A 17,742-nucleotide genomic window follows, 5' to 3' on the forward strand; every position below is an offset into this window, starting at 1 on the left:
TATTTGGCTTGGCAACTCTCGGGCTTCTGCCGTGTTTATTTGTTGTCACGTCAGAGTTATAGAGTCGCCGGTGTGTGCTACGGTCGTTCTTTAGACAGCTGTGTCAACTCTCGTCTTGTGTGGACGACCGTTTGCCAAAAAAGGGAGAAGGGCTTTTATTTCTTTACCTTACAAGTCTCCAAGATACAGGCACACTGTGACTCCAGCTGCGGTATTCATTATGTCAGGTTGTCACAAAAGTATTTAAAGCCGGTAGGTAAGATTAAAGAAATACGTCATTTGAGATCACAAAAATTAGGAATGCAACATAGAAAGTGTCCCGGTGTGCAGTTTATTGGAATTAAAATCATTGACATTAACATGACATGTCTTTGATCACATCAAGAATAAAACACTTTTATACCATTAGAATTAAACTACTAGGAATAGACTTTGGTTTTTTGGATGCGGAATGTTTTTTAGTTTATTTTTATTTCCAAATCATGAATGGTCAATGTCAGGAGTTGTTGTCAGAGCAAGGGCATCTTTCCAGACCAAAGAATGCCAATTTCTCCATTAGCAGCCTCAATAGACTCAAATGAAATGTAATCACTAGATATATGTTGCATTTTAAGTGAGTAATGATTGGACAGTTTTTTCTCTGGCAAATGATAGACATTACAACAGAAGTAGACAAGGCAGGAGAGTCAAGTCCTTTTTTCCGAGTTAGTGAATTTGGCAAAGTCAGAGTAGGAGAAATGACGGATTAAAGTAATGATCCAATAAAAAGTGCACAAGCCAATCATCGAATTGGACTGTTCAATAGTCTAACAAAAGAGCAATAACGTTGATCAATTAGATATAACGTTATTGTCATTACTGGCTGCGGCTGAATTGGTGTCTATCATCCCCCAATAGCATCGATATGAAACGGAGTCACGGAGCACTTTGAGGTATATAACACCCCATTGTCGGCCTGGAGCACGAGGAGCCTATTGGCAGCGAGTGTGAGAATAGAGGCAGGTGTGAGTGAACGCTGCTGGACAGATTGAAGCCTGGGTGTCAGAGGAGCTCGTGGGCATTGACTGCCAGTAACATCAGTCCAGGCGCCGGCTCGGCACACAGATCATGTTGAGGATTTTCTTTTCCTCTGTCTTTTTCATGGCGGGTTCGGATTTCTTCAATGGGTTTATAATTAATGCCTTGATGGTTACTAATGGCTGTGGCACTGGAAGCTTTGTATGGCACTCTAATTAGCTGTTATAAATGGTTGGGATTGGTTTGTGAGAATAAACACTGTCACAAGACGAAGTGAGATGGGTCTCTCACTGAAGTCACAGGATCACGTGTCTCCTCACTTAAGTGACACCCCAAATGTGTCTCGTATCCAGTGGTTATTAAGCCAATTTCAGACCGTTACTTTAATGTAATTATTTTGCATAGGAATATAAAATGGCCCTTTCAGATCTGCACCAAACAATACATACATACAATTTAGGCTCTGGAAAGAAAGGAGGTTAGTTTAGCACAGGACTGCAATCTTATTGTCAGACCGAGAAACCTTTCCACAACAGTTTCAACACAACTCAAGTCTAAATTTAATATTTTAACATTCACAAAAAGGCTGCAACCGCACAAGGTTGAATTCATAGAAAGAATGTAAATGTATGTCTGGTTTTTCCTTCTAAAAACACTACAGTAAATGTGTCATGAATGACCAGCCAAATTAAAGTAAATCACCAATCGAATATTTATATTTCTTATTTGTTTTTTATTCCCTTGCAGTATAGGGCGAAAAGAGGACAACAAATATCTAAAATCATAAAAAAAAGGATTGGTGTGCAAGAGAAAGCACTGTCAAAAGTATCAAATCCCCATAGATTTGGAGCGCTTTTTTATTACAACTCTTAAAGGTAGGGTAGGTAAGAATGGAGAAACCAGCTCGAATACGTTAGAATTTGAAAGTACACAACCGGAACAAATCTGCCCCTTCCTTCAGACTTCCTCACAGAGCCCCTCCTCCAACACACGCGAACGCGCACATGACCAATGAGGGCACGAGGTAAGTTTGTGCACAGATGGAAGGCTGACAGGCAGGTAGGCCCTCCAGTTACTTTAGCCGGGCCGGCTAAAATGATTCGTGCTTTTTACAGAGCTACAGCTTCCACTGATGACTTTTTTTAAATGTATTTATTGTCAAAGCATTTAATATATTCATTGCTATCGGGGTGTTAAGAGCATTCCATGAAATATAACAAAGTGTTTCTGAAGTGAATTACATACCCCACCTTTAACCTTAAACTACAATATAAAGACTATTTAATTTTTTATATTTTTCTGATTTCCAAAATGTTTTATAAACAGTAAATGCTGCATACCTGTGAAGATATTTGAAATAAATGAATCATTTTAACCTAACACTTTTGTCTGTGGTATGGACCTAAACTAAAAGCGGAATTTCAAATGTAATTATTTATACAATTGATTTTAAATGAAGGGGAAAATAAATCTGCCTTTGCTCTCCTGTCATGTACCATTTTCTAAATATCTTGTAAGCTCTACATTCCTGTCATGTTTGAAAAGTGTGTTTATGGAGAACAACAGTATGTGCAAACACTTTTATAAAAGTTGTCAGTTCTGATTTGCCAGCAATAAGACAGATTCTGTCTGAAAAAAGCTTAAAAGCATCATTTGTGCATTCTTCGATTGTTGTTCTGCTTTCATCCATACACTGTCTTCTCTCACTGAGGAGCATTGGCCTTGATGCAAACAGAAATGTGATCCAATGTTTGTCAGACTTAAAGGGAGCTGTACAGCTGAACTGTATTCATACAAATGTGTTAAGTACATCTGTGTGAAAATGATTTCTTGACACCCTGAGCTTTTGCCCAGAAAGAAAATGTAATGTGTTGAAGCAACAAAGAAATCTAGCTGGAAGTGGCTTTTCCTCTCTGCTCTCGCTGCATGATAACACAGTAGATGTATCCTTTCCCCCGTCAGTCTTCTTCTTCTCTCTGTGAGAACGTGACCCTGTTTTCCTTTTCCCCTCAACCTGGTGAACCGGTAAACCCCAGGCTGCCCGGTTAAGGAGGAAATCACATCTTAGCTCTCTAATCTGATGCAGGGCTGCAGAGCTGGTAGACATTTGAATGAAGGCCTCTGATTCACAGCAGGTTAAGTGCTTCCATGAAGCCTCAGCATGTTGTTGTGCAGCCAGGCTCTTACTGTGCCAGGCCTCCACCGCTTCAGATCCATCCCTGCACTTCCTCCTCAATCTCCAGCACACAGTCCGTACAGCTGGGCCGTCATTATGTAGCCTCATTAAGTCATCATACGAATGCTTCCTGTTGTGCCATCCACATAGTTTTTAATCTGGCCCCCAAACTATCCAGGCATGAGGGCAAAATGGCTGTTAAGAACAATTTCTTCAGTCATTTACATGACTACTTCCTCCCACCAATTTATCGGCTGAGCTCGCTTATTCACTCACATCTGGACAACACTCCCTGGCTTTTAGTTATTTGCTGTGTGTACTCATATCTCAACCTTCATAAATCAAGGCTTCCAAAGAAATGAGGGAAAATGCATGAGGCGAGTCTAAAAAATAGACACTTCAAGGAGACAGAAAGCAAATGTGTGTGAATTCATATCGCTCCAGCTCCGAGAAAAAGTCCAGCGCTATCTTTGATTCAAATTAAAGCCCTATTCGCAACAGATGAGGCTGGCTGCTAAAAGGGTCCCGCTCCGCAGTGGAAATGATATTTGTAAACTATGTAATGTGAATGTTTTAGCCAAGCTGTGTTTAATTTTGTATCCTGACGAAGCGCAAGAGAAACCTGCCTCTCCTTAGCTGTCTCGTTGAATCATATGGATATAATTTCATCCATTTACGTTTTTCTGCTCTTTGCTGTGGTTGCCACAGGGCATTTGGAAGCAGGCAGATTAAATGCACATGTTCCTCCTCTCTGCTGCTCAGCCTCCCCTCCCAACAGATCCCAAGTGTTGGTGGTTTTCCTCATTGGTCAGGGCAGAGAAAGACACCTTGTGATAAACCAACTCGTTCCCCTTAAACACCTTTGTTCATACTTATAAACTTATACAAGCCGCTTTTGAGCATTCACACTTCATAACATGTTTTATTTGGCACTGTTTTCTGTTGCCACCACAACTCTTTCTTTGCCCCTCATCTTGTCTGTCAGGCTGGGCAGTGAAGGAGCCTGGATGTATTTGGTCAAACTAATCACAGCGGAGAATTGGTCTAGGCTTTTAGGCTCTTTTTCTTTTAATGGGGGGCCCTCTGAACATGAGTTATAGTGAATTTCATGCTAGTAAGCAGCAAACAGTTGAGTCCCATGTCCCCATCATTAGTCAGTGGCCTGATATGCAATTACTCCACAGGGTCAGAGAGATCAGATATATAAGTGCTAATGGAGATTCCCTTGCATCTAAATCAACTCCAGAAAAGCTCAAGTGTCGGCGGAGGAAGACCTTGGAGATTATTTGTAAGTAAAAAATGACACCTTTAAAATAAATCTGACTGCAGCCACAGTCAACTGAAGTCCTATTGTTTTTTCTGTAAAAAAGGTATATTTAAGAACATTTACTCAGGTACTGTATGTTACATTTTGAGGTATTATACTTGAGCTTTTATATTTTAAACTCCTTCTTACTTCTACTCTACTACAATATTGTACCTTTACTCAACTTAATTTATTTTACAACTTTAGTTGCCAGTTTCTCTAGAGATTCAGATTCAGCTAAATCCAAATAAACCAATAAATAATGTATTATAATACAACAAAAAGTCATTTGAGTTAGTTTCACATTAGCTGTGATGAACACATTAATGCATCAACAAGTCATAATCCAGTCATTTAATATAAATCATTCTGAAATGGTGAGACGCAATATGTAGTGTTCACTTTTGGTATAGTAGGTACAGTACATGTTGATCCCTATTACTTTAAAGCAAGATTTGAAATGCAGGACTTTTACTAGTAAAAAAATCTATAAAGGTACTTCTCCCCCCGCTGATCTTAGCTCTGGTTCTCTCTCTGCATTTCTGTTTGTACGCCGTGCATTAAAGCTTTTAATCAGACCTCTGCCTTACATGTCAGCAGCCATACTTCCTGCGGACACCCCTCCATAACGGCTGGTTTGTTTCCATCATCCGCAGCTCCTGCAGGTTGCTAATGAGCCGCCGCATGTGAGCGGAGCTGCACACTGCTGCCTTTTAGCCCCCGCTCTGTTTGGCCTTCTCCCTGCCAGTCAGGAGTCATTTCCCACGAAGGCCTCCACTCGCCTGCATGCTGCGTCTATAATCTGTCCGTAGTGATCAGCAGCTGTCCAGCCTCTCAACCCGCTCTCGCCTCCTTCAGCCATGTCAAGACCCCGCTGTCATCCCCAATGTTTACCGAGCTTCTGAACCCTCGACTCAAGAGTGAGACGGTGTCAAACAGTGCTCAAACCCCTCCACGCTGCCAGCGTTTGCTCCACTCGTGCGGTAATCTGCCAGTTTACCTAAAACGGAGTTTTCGGAGAGGAAAACTAAACATGTTTAAAGCAATTAATGTGATTAGTGCTGTCTAAACTGTTTTCATAGATAATATCAAAGGTAAAATCAATCCTGTGTCAGAAGCCTCGGCCAGCACAGCTCCATGTTTTTACCACTTTAACTCATGGGCTCATTTCTCTCTAAACAGTTTATTTTTGAGGGGAATCTCCTCGTGGACGAGACAGAGAACCTATTGACGTTTATGCTTTTTTAGCATAGTTTTAGAGGTTTTTATCTGCATTTTATTTTAACTTTGGTTAATAATCTGGTTTTCAGCATTACTATCATTCATTTTAATAAATATATTGTAATATACACATTTTTACATATTTATTAGTGTGGTGTAGTATAGTGCAATTTGTACATATTTACTTCTCTATGCTAATATTGCATTTTTATTTGATTTAATAAAAACATTTCTGAATTTGACAACTGTTACAAAATCTAATTTCTAAATAAAGTACCCTGATTTTGATTCTGATTCTTTCCACGCTCATCATAAACAAAAAGTGAGAAAACTGCTAAAACCAGTACTGTTAAAACACTTTTCTTCAATACCAGGAGGAGTACTGGATTTGACTGCACAGCACTGCATGGCCAAAATATCCAAACCTAAATAGGTTTTTGACATCCCATTTACTACGAGAAAGAAGCCATTTTTCAGATCGAATTGGCTTTGCTAAACCATCTCTGTTGCATACAATTCCTCATGCAGGGTTCTGGGTAACGTCCATGCCTCTGGGTGGCAGAGCCTGTTGGTTCCCCAGCAGGCAGTGAAACCTCCTTCTCCTTCCCAAGTAATAATACGCTCTACACGATTAACACGCTTTCCTCCACGGACCCGTTACTATAACTCAGCATCAAATTAGTATTTCGGAAAAGAAAACAAGGAAAGAACGATTATTCCCTTATACATAAATACACACATTTGGCACGTCAATAATAGTCTTGTTTGTTTTCCAAACTCAAATGCTCGGCGCCGTGTTTCAGCAGTCGGCGTGGACCGCGTCTGTCAGGACTGCTACGTCAGTGTGGATGTTCCTCAGATTTGTATTAAACTTTCCCACCCTCGCTGCGTCTCTCGTTTCCATCTGAAACCTTTGATTGGCATGACTAAAGAATAATATGTTTCCGCTGTACGACGCTGTGTGATGAGAACTCTTTAAGACAGTTTCCATGATTGTATGCCGATGCCTGGACTAAATGAGTGCGTGGATGAGTCCAGGGTAAATATTTTTATTCATTACTGCATTCCAGTCCTGTGTCTTTATTGTGACTCAAGGGTTGCTGTCTGGTCAAGCAGTCATAGCTTTTCTACATTTCTCTTCTCAGTAAAAGCCTCACTGCACTATACACAAGTCTAAAGAAAAAGTATTGTGTAACCCAAACTCTAAAGAACCCTAACTCTCCTTTCAATTTCAGATCAAAATGCATGTCTGTAGTACCACTAAGTATCAATAAACGTGAATGTCTTTATTCATATCATATCATTTCCAATTTTAGACTGTGTTAAATACATTTGTTCCCTCATCTTATATGCAGGGTGATCGTTTTACTGATACTCATGCTATTTACAAAAGATTGGCCCATGAATTTTGGCATAACAATATCCCACCTGGACAAAGTAATTCAATTTCAGACATGTTTATCTCTCTGAGCGTTAATAAGCTCACATCCTATATCCTGGTGCATATATGCTTGCCTACTTTCAGTAAAATCAACATCACAAGCTTAGTTTAATAAAAAAAAATCGGACTGTTTGAAAAAAGACACCTGTCAGAACTTGTTGTAATATTACTCAAAAGTTTTTAAAAGCTTGAGGAGCTGTGTGTTGTGAAGCCATAATGGTGCAGATTGAGACTCCCTTCCTGCGACAGACACACACCGCACACCCACAGATCAGCTGGTCACCCAACACGACTCCACCATGACTGGCTTAGGTTTCTCCTGTATTAAATGGAGCCTCAGTGAATAGAAGGCTCTGCCGGCGCTGTGTGAGTGACTGAAGGAGACCAGGGATGAGCATTGAGCCCAGATGAAGCTGAAGGCCGATCAGAAGAATGGTGTCACTCTCTCCTTAGCCGTAACCCGACCTGTTGTCAGCGGGCTTCACTAAAGGTCAGGCAACAATAGACAGTGGAGACCGCAGCAGCAACAGTTTGTCATGGTGCATTTTCACTGCGGTCAGCAAAGCCCTTTTGCAAGAAATTGGTTTTAGGGAAATTTAAGAGGAAGCTGTAATTTCAGGAGATTGAGTCTGACATTGAGGGACAATTTAGGAGTTGAGAGTAGTAGGAGTAGTTGCACCATGTTTCTTTCAGACAGTAAGTCTTCCTGGCTCGCGGTTGCTCCATGATTTCAACCTCATGTTCAGGTGCTTGACAGAATGAACTCAATCGGTTGCCGGTCATTTGTCTAACATACAGCCATTCAGATGAGCCAGGTTTTTTTTTAGGCTATAACATCTAGTCAAGTCAAAGTCAAAGATGTGTCATCTATTTTCTTCTTATTTCTGAAATTAGAAAGTTTCTTATATACCATATTTTATTTCTCGTGTAACTTGAACTTGTTATCCTTTAAGTCACTGAGAAGTGAGAGAAAAGTGTTTATTTGTGCAAGTTTGACATCATTAATTGTTTATTTGACTTATTTCAGTTATGACTTTTTCAATTATAAAAACTCCCTTATGCTAGACACACTCTGGAGTAGATCCTGAAATAAACCCCGACTGAATCGATTTTGAATGTCCTTTGTTTTCTGTCATGTTTGTATTAATGTTTGGAACTAATTGAAGCAGGTCACCATTGTAAAAGAGGTCTATGATCTCAATGGGTTTTATCTGTATAAATAAAGGTTTTGAATTGAATTGAATTGAATCCAATCATAAGACACTAAAAGGGTGTGGCAAAATATTGTATAAAGGCAGAATGGTTTTTAGTATTTCTCAATTCTTGGTGACTATGAAAATTACAAGTTCAAGCTATACAAATAATATAATAAAACTTAATATAAATATGTTTGGTGCGTTATTTCAACAAAATAACAAAAATCCTCTTTTGTGCAATCCTGTATAAAATAATACATCTGAAGTCTTTATAGGGTGAAAAGCAAGTGGCTGTGCAGAATAAGGATGCTAACATGAGCTCTTAATTTGCTCCTATTGTGCCCTGTGACAGTCTCTGTGTAATGATGTCCAGCTGCTCCTGAAAACATTAATGAGATTAACCTCAGGTAGATGTGACGCTGAGCTATGCTTCCCATACCAGTTTCCCATATGTACGATGTGACTCTTTACACAGCAGTCCCTAGGGGGTCTTGACATGATCCGCCTCATCAACCAATCAGCCGTGTTTTCTGCTTAAGAGCAGGAGTGGACATGCGAGACGCCTCATTAATCATTCACTTGTTAACAAATCTGTGGTGTTCATTGGCTGAGTGGTTCGGATCAAATGGGCCAAACTGGGTCTGATACGAGCCTGTTCACAGTCACTGTCACTTGTCAGTCCGAGGCACTATACACAGCCGAACACTTATCTCATGCTATGCATTACAGCCCATTAAGCGCCGCTGTACAGCACACTCCAGTTTCCCCCTGCAATTTAGACGCCGCCTTGAGGCAGGTGCACTGTCACGCACGCTTCTGTCTTTCAAGTGGACCTGGTTTTCAACAAAGGACCCTAGATTGGCTGCGTAATTCAAGAGGGATGGAATTATACCTCCCATGTTCTTAAGCATCTCTTGCTTTTCCATAGCTGGTTTATATGTGGTGTAAAGTGAACTCCTCCAGCTGTAAGAGTGTTTAAGGGACTGAGGGAGGAGTGGGAAAGCTTCTTTCTGACTCACAGACTTGTACATATACAGAGCCCACATTTTACCAGAAAATGCACTGATTGATTTTTTTTCTCTGTGTGCATACTGTACGTGTGGGCGTTTGTTTGTTTACTTGTGTGGTTCTGGGCATACATGTCTCACTGTGGTTGTGTGTGTTTGTGTATGTTTGCATTCCTGTGTCATATTAATGTGCTGTCTCCCCTCCTCCACAGTTCGAGAGCTGTAACAAAGCGTTTTCACGTCTGGAGAACCTGAAGATCCACCTGAGGAGCCACACAGGAGAGAAGCCGTACCTGTGCCAGCACCCCGGCTGCCAGAAAGCTTTCAGCAACTCCAGCGACCGCGCCAAGCATCAGCGCACTCACCTGGACACGGTCAGATACCCTCAAGTCTCCCAATGTTTCACCAGAGTAGATTAATGCTTAACCTGGCTCTGCCGAAAATAGTGTGGGTGGTCGCTTAGGTCAAGGAAACACAGCAGCATGACATTTTGGACTCTAAATATTTAAACATGTTGAATAAAATATTTAGTTTCTACCAAATCTATTTAGGGATTGGATTATGTGCAAAATTAAAATGTGAGGTATTCATAAATCTATCAACGGATTTCCATTCAGTCAATGTGTGTGTCTGCTCACGCCGTTATTGCTCCAAGTTGAACATTAAAAACCACACTTCTCTCAAAGACTTAATGCCTATTCCCACATCTTGACAGTGAAAAGCTTTAATTAGCTGTCAGTCAGTGAGATATTTGACACTCTGATCAGTTCCTTTAGGCCAAGTCGCTAACAGACTTGGATTGGAGCTGAGTTCTGTAAACACAGCTTTGCCTGTTTCTCTGACCGGTTTAAAGGAAGGGAAATATTGAGTCACCCATCGCTGCCACTCGTCATGTCTCAGTTACCCACTAATACCTCACTTTATCACCAATACCTCACTTTATCACCAATACCTCACTTTATCACCAATACCTCACTTTATCACCAATACCTCACTTTATCACCAACACCTCACTTTATCACCAATACCTCACTTTATCACCAATACCTCACTTTATCACCAATACCTCACTTTATCACCAATACCTCACTTTATCACCAATACCTCACTTTATCACCAATACCTCACTTTATCACCAATACCTCACTTTATCACCATCCGCAGGCGAACACAGTTTAGGAATAAATGGCTTATTTTGCTCAAATAACGTACATTAGTATTCATTCCCCCAATTCAGACAACTTCACAGTAATTTATACTGTAAGCATTTAGTTTTAGTTCATTTGTGATCACTCATTCAAAACAATGCACATAGCAGATGGTCTATGGAGCAATATAAAGTCAAATTAATTCACTATTATTAGCGCACCCAACGTTAAAAAGATTCTCTGAGACACAACATCCTCTACCTATAACCCCTAAATACGATCCCATTTATATATTTCAGTGACTAAACAAACCTCCTAACAACTCTTCAATGCAGACTAAATATAAATGGAAAATTCTTCACGGGATAATTAACAATATGAAGAAAAATATGTTTCTCAAAACACGCTTTTCAGAGCCTTAAGAATTGTTGCAGGTTACTATTGTACCGCAACAGTCGATTTCTTGTAAAGGGGTTTTATTTTTAACGTGATTGTAAAAATAGTTTTCCCTTTTATTTTAACTGAGGTCAGAGAGGTGGATTCAGACTATATGACCGAGTACTAAAAAAGCCAGCTAGAATAAATATCAGTTTTAATCAATAAAACACTCTAATTCACCAGCTTCTGCAACACTCTCAATGATATAGATTCCCATCTTAACGGTATTTTTATATTATTTACATTTCCAGAATATTCTCCCCCTGTGTTTTCCTGTATGGGCCAGACACCGATGCTTTCAGTACGTAATAGTAAATCACTCAGAACCTTTACATAAGCAGACTTTTGTTTTTCTATCAGTCCAGGATTTTCTTCCAGCGCCCGATCTCTCCACAGTGTGATATAAATGATACAGCTAATCTGGGACCCTGAAGCTTATGGCTTCACATGAACGCCCCGCTGAGGCCGTCACTGTGCCAGCGGCCGACCCTGCCAGAAACACTTTGCAGGGAAATCATTTTCAAGCTTTAATGGTATTTTTTCGTCACAGAAGTTGTGCTTGTATTTTCTTTTTCTTTTTTCCTACTCAAGGTTCTATGCTGTTTTGTTGCTTGACAAAACAAACATGGCGGAGATGAGTGGCATTATAAGCGCCTTGCAATAACAACGGCTTATTTACAGAGAAGGTCGAGTAATGGCGGCCGAGCTAATAAAGCTGCGTATCCTCTTACACTTTAATGGCCAACATATATTCCTGACGATGAAGAGAGAAATTGCTGTGAGGGGGAAAATCCCTCAATCAGCGAGCTACATGCTGTATTTGCTTGGTCAATGGGAAGAATGTGAAATGATGAGGAAACTCCATGACAATTAAGTAATTCTACAGATGCCTGTTAGCCTAATCTGCCGACATTTCCCTCCTGACACCCTGTCTGTATGTCAGTATGCACACTTACATACAGTACATAATGAAGGTATAAAATAACAAGACCAATCCTTATTTGGTTCATAATTTTATCACAGTCTTAAATTCGTATTCATGCAAATAAATAACTAACCATTTCTTTATAATTTACTGAAAAGTGGACGAGCATTGTTGAGTATTTATATTTATTATGTTGCATTGAGGTTGTTTTATCACAAAGAGAGGCTTCACTAATACAATGGGACAAGAAAAGCAGGGAAGACCCGCAACAGCAATTAAAAAAAAAAAAGATGGAGGCTCTGAATTTAGGGAGATAATTTGTTTTTGAAAATATTTTATAACAGATCTTTTCTTCTTTCTTTTTCATGCGTTTTTTCCTCTTCTTCTTACTTCACATTCTGTCAGCTGAAAGGTAGGTCTTTCACTTTGCCTTCACGTTAACATATGTACTTATTGTGTATACATTTAGCTTCCTCTCAGCCTAATTTCCCCAATATCCATTATATCTTCTCAAATAACTGTCAAACTTGTGTATTTTCCCTCACCTAAAAGTGATTTAAAATGCTTAGTATGCAAACTTAAAACTAAAGTGAAATACTGTGTTTCTTCCTGTAGAAACCATACGCATGTCAGATCCCCGGCTGTACCAAGCGCTACACAGATCCCAGCTCTCTACGCAAACATGTCAAGATCCACTCGGCCAAAGAGCAACAGGTGCGTAGAAAGGTAAGACAGCTTCTACACGGGGAGGCGTGTGGCGCAGTGGGTTAATGCGCTGATCTTCGAATCAGAGGATAGCAAGTTTGAGTCCCACTGCAGTCAGCATGTCGTTGTGTGGGGATTGCCCACAGTATTGAGTATGTAAGTCGCTTTGGATGAAAGTGTCTAACAAGTAATGTACAAGAGAGGGAAGGATAAAGGGATTAAGTTCTATATAAAGACACAATTATAATGCTAAAACTCTATTTCATTAGAGTGTACAATAATCAATACCATTTCATTTACATTGTAGTATCACAGTACACTCACTACACCCCCCACTCCCTCATGCCCACACTTAAACAACAGAGCCATAAAAAGAAGCATCGAAAGGAAAAGAAAAGAAAAAGATCAAAGTAAAACAGACAAATAATTATACAATACAGCGACAATGTAGACAATGACAACACCACAACTAGTATTTCCAGCCGTCAGGACTAATAGCCACAGAATGCACCATTCCATCACTGGTCATATCTCAGATATATTTTCCAAGTGAGAAAACAATGGCAACCACAGAGCTTTTTAGCATGTCTTAATTCAAGTCAATAAGGTAGGAATACAGGTTTTACAAACAGACTAGTCGAGGTAATCTGTCCTGTTCTGATGTACATTATCCACGGATCAATCAAGTTGGTTTAATTGAGGGTTAGGACAGCGGAGGGGTGTCTCTGAGAATCGTTTAGTCAACAATAGATCAGGTTAGACCACATTTCATCGTGTTCATGGTCAAAAGCCCACCCTTCCTCTGACTGGAAGTGGGTAAATACCAGAGAATGGGCTCATTGTTGTGGAAGGGGCTGGATAGTGGCAGGCTGGATGATGTGTTTCTTTGCTGTAAAGGGAAAACACATGTTTGCTCGTAGCATTGTTAAAAAGCTGTACAGCTGAAAACCCCAGTGAGCAGATGTTATGGGCAAATGTCAAACAAACGCTCTTACTTCACTCTCCAGAAGAAAGAGAAAAATCTGTTCGGAGTCTCGCAGTGTGGAGAACCGAGCCCCAATTACATGTGATGAATGTTTAGCAAGAAAACTCATAAGGATCCCCTGGAGGACAAGCACATACATATTTATTGACATACAGTATTTCAGTGTCATAACGTGGAGGATGCCAGCTGTACAACTCAATCAATCATCTGTGATATTACTGGCGGAGAGGCAGAAGGTCTTAAAGGATGTGAAGTCACGCACAGATATCGTTGTTATTCGTCCACTTGGCTCATCGCTGAGGGTAGAGTAGATTGTTGAGATGGTGCAGAAAAACGTTTCCGACCACAGAATCAAAATGTGGGTTTGATTTTCATGAAATAACAAAGGCTGGATTTGTGGAAGGATGGACAGACTATGAGACACAGAGATACCGAGACCGATAGGGTTGAGATGATGATGAAGAATAAACCTTGAACAATGTCGACCTTGTCTTCTGTAACTGAAAACCTGTCGTTAAAAAAAAACACTCATACTAATGCTGAAGATTGTTATGCCTCTCAGCATCATAGATCAGTTACTACTACGATACAAAAATATGTATTATTCGAAAAGGTTAATATCAAAGCATCATAAAAAAGTATGTTGAACTTTTATTTTGAAGGCCCGATTTTCTAACGCTGTGCATGCAGTAGGCGTTGGACTGGAAGTACCGGAGACCATGAACGGTTTTGAAAACTTCTGTCACGTAGTGATCATCTTCTCAATAAAACATCTTTGCTGATGTTTTTCCGAGTCTTCTGGCCAATCAGAATCAAGATTGTTGCCGGAAGTCCCCACGGAGAATAACTTTGCGGTAGAACTATTCTTTATACATCCATGGGTACAACTTCAGATAAAAATGAACACATAATGAAATATGACCCCCAGTTTGATGATTGACAGGTCACAGAACAATGGGGGCTATCTACCCTTACCCACAATTTAAAGTAAGCCACACAGACTCTCTCCTCTTTGCTCTTCTCTCTGTGAGGAGCAGCAAGCTGTCAGAACAAAGTGAAAAACAAACATTACATTACATTTAGCTGACGCTTTTATCCAAAGCGACTTACAATAAGTGCGTTCGACCAACAAAATACAACCTTGAAGAAAACAGAATCATATAAGTACATCAGGTTTCATAGAGCCAAACATTTCAAGTGCTACTCAACTGGCTTTAGATAAGCCAGTCCTTTATTAAGTGCTTTGTTAATAGTTCTATCGCTCGAAGTGGAGTCGAAAGAGATGAGTTTTCAGTTTGCGCCGGAAGGTATGTAAGCTATCTGCTGTCCTGATGTCAATGGGGAGCTCATTCCACCATCCTGGAGCCAGGACAGCAAACCCACGTGTTTTCGCCGATGGGAACTTGGGTCCCCCTCGCAGCGAGGGTGCAGCGAGTCGTTTGGCTGATGCAGAGCGTAGTGCACGCGCTGGGGTGTACGGTTTAACCATGTCCTGGATGTACGAAGGGCCAGATCCACTCGCAGCACGGTAAGCAAGTACCAGTGTCTTGAAGTGGATTCTAGCAGTTACCGGAAGCCAGTGAAGGGAGCGGAGGAGCGGAGTGGTGAGGGAGAATTTAGGAAGGTTGAAGACCAGACGAGCCGCTGCATTCTGGGTGAGCTGCAGAGGTCGGATGGCACATGCAGGTAGACCAGCCAGGAGGGAGTTGCAGTAGTCCAGGCGTGAGATGACGAGAGCCTGGACCAGAACCTGCTCGCTTTCTGTGTCAGCTGGGGACGTATCTTCCTGATGTTGTAAAGCGTGTATCTGCAGCAACGGGTTGTTTAAACAATGGCATAAAATATTATTAATATGTCGGGTAGTAATAGATTTATTTATTTTCTTCTCGGAGTGTACCAGAATGCGTAGTTTATATGTTAGTATTTCTAAAAATCTCCTGGGGGAGAATCCCCCCAGACCCCCCTTCTGTGGTTGGGTTTTCAGCACATGGGCCTTTTTATGTTATGCAGTTCAGCTTTGATTCCATCTTCTCATTAAGGCAAGGCAAGGCATACTTTAGTTCTGTGAAGGGATATAAGGGATATATGCACTGTACTTCACTTTCATTAATATTGTATGCTGAAAAGAGTATATTTTACTGCACGATTTTTTGTTGAATAGATTTGAGTGGTTCAAAATTTCGGGTCGCGATCTATTGACTAAGGAAAAAGTGGGTCCCGAGGCCTGACCAGTTGAGAACCACTGCATTAAAGCATGTAGACATGTCACAGTAGAAGCACAACATACAGATATGAACCTGAAAATAAACACAATATGTCCTCTATAAGTTTTACTCAGCCTTAAAGTAATGTGGAAACATTTTATTTAATTCATTTAATCGTTTATTTGGCAGGGACAATGCACAGTGATGAACACTTAAAACATGAAAAATGTGTCAAGCGTCCCAGATTTAGCTTTGAGCTAATTTCCATCCGCAGTCCCTCACATAAAACATTTAAAAGAAGTTTACATTTTACGAACATAGCAAAAACAAAATACATGATATGCAAAAAGAGCAAGAGCAGCATACACAAGTATTTATGACATGGCAGCACAATATAGCAGCAACGACATGTAAAGTGCAAGAGGAGATACCCCCGTGTTAAAGTGCATTTAGCGGTGATTGCACGTCTGTTTGTTTCTCAACCATTCTTTGAGTTGACCTTTAAAACTATTGAGAGTGGGACCATCCCGTATCTCAGTTGGGAGGCTATTCCACAATGAGCTGCCTTTAATGGAGAGTACATTTTGTCCATCTACATTGGTGGGTGCTTTGAGTGGCAGGTGGGTGCATTAGCCACTAGCTGCTCCCCCATTTCACCTCAGGACAGAAACTGCGCTTATCCTGCTCTACAGTATATTGGAAGATGACTCTCACCCTCTGCACACAGTGTTAAAGCTTATTCCTTTGGGCCGGAGGTTAACATGGAAACGTTTAGCAGTGTGACACAGATGCTAGGGTAGCAATGCCTATTTATTTGTTTATTAACTCCCTGGATTGATCATGTTTGTACTAGTGGTGTTTAAATTATTTTAGATGTGACGGGGTGACAGGGGATCCTTTTTTAGAGATATCTCTGTTGTCTGTGTTGTTTTAGAATGTCTATCAAAATGGATCCCTTTTCTTCAAACCAAATCTACCAAATAAATAACCCCAACCTGATGATTAGCCGGGTTTTGTTAATGCAAAGATGGCGACTCACATTGAGCTTCACAACATCATTTCAGAAACCAGACTTTACACAGTCTAAGATCCACTTTTCTCCATAAAACATGATTTGATATTGGAGCCAAAGCAGTAGCGATTGAGACCTTTAGTAGATTGGTTAAAAAACGTCTTTCTTTCTACATACTTACCGACCCCTGTGTTGAATTTACAGGTTCTTTGAAGGTGGGTCTCCTGAGTAAAGGGAAAATGTGGTTGCTGGTACAGTGCTGGTGTGTACCTCAGCAACTGTAATGTTTTATTACAGAGGAATCCACTGATGTATAATACAGAGTTCAGCTGTTACGCTGATTTATAAGGCAGATGTCTCATTTCTGAGACAAGTTAGGTTTACGGTTTCTTCTGTGTGGCGTGTGATCGGCTCTCCAGCTGCAATGTGTCTTCGGTTGCCCCACATTACTGTTGGCAGGGAAAGAAACAGAAGCAATCTTGTATTGGCTCTGAGTTGGTACATTGATCACTTAACCACAAAGACCAAGGCCAAAGCATGACTCAAAAAGCAGCATGACTTCTCCTCTGGGCGCCCCTGACTGACAATGTAATATGTTACTGTTTCAAATCAACAATACAATCAAGTTATTTCATTTAAAAGAAAACACACCCAGCCAAAAATAGAGAATAACTGTTTTGTTCTTCGGTTGTGTAATCTTACAAACCAGATGGAGTTCTGTATAAATGACTCACCATTTCTTGTAAACATTTTCTGTTTTTTCTCCTGTTTGTGATTGACAGCTGCGGCCCTGTCCTCACCTGGAGCAGGACGTCCTGAGTGACTGTCTGTCCATGCAGCACCTCCACAGCTCCACCTCCTCGCAGCACCTCTACAACAAAGATGGCCGTTCTCCCGGACTGGGCCAAGACATCTTCACAGGTGCACACAGGAAGCTGCTCCGTAATCAAACACCTTGAAT

At 40.6% G+C, this 17,742-nt stretch overlaps 1 protein-coding gene across 1 annotated transcript in view; it reads left to right on the forward strand.

Moving 5' to 3' along the window:
* The window catches only part of LOC117550922 (zinc finger protein GLIS1), an 83,303-nt gene that overhangs the window by 50,403 nt on the left and 15,158 nt on the right, over nucleotides 1–17,742 (forward strand). The window contains exons 7-9 of the mRNA XM_034223521.1: nucleotides 9,577–9,738; nucleotides 12,491–12,601; nucleotides 17,564–17,702. Coding sequence (XP_034079412.1) covers nucleotides 9,577–9,738; nucleotides 12,491–12,601; nucleotides 17,564–17,702 — 412 coding nt within the window. The remainder of the gene's footprint in view (nucleotides 1–9,576; nucleotides 9,739–12,490; nucleotides 12,602–17,563; nucleotides 17,703–17,742) is intronic.

Source organism: Gymnodraco acuticeps, unplaced genomic scaffold (assembly GCF_902827175.1).
Source record: "Gymnodraco acuticeps unplaced genomic scaffold, fGymAcu1.1, whole genome shotgun sequence".
Classification (NCBI taxonomy): domain Eukaryota; kingdom Metazoa; phylum Chordata; class Actinopteri; order Perciformes; family Bathydraconidae; genus Gymnodraco; species Gymnodraco acuticeps.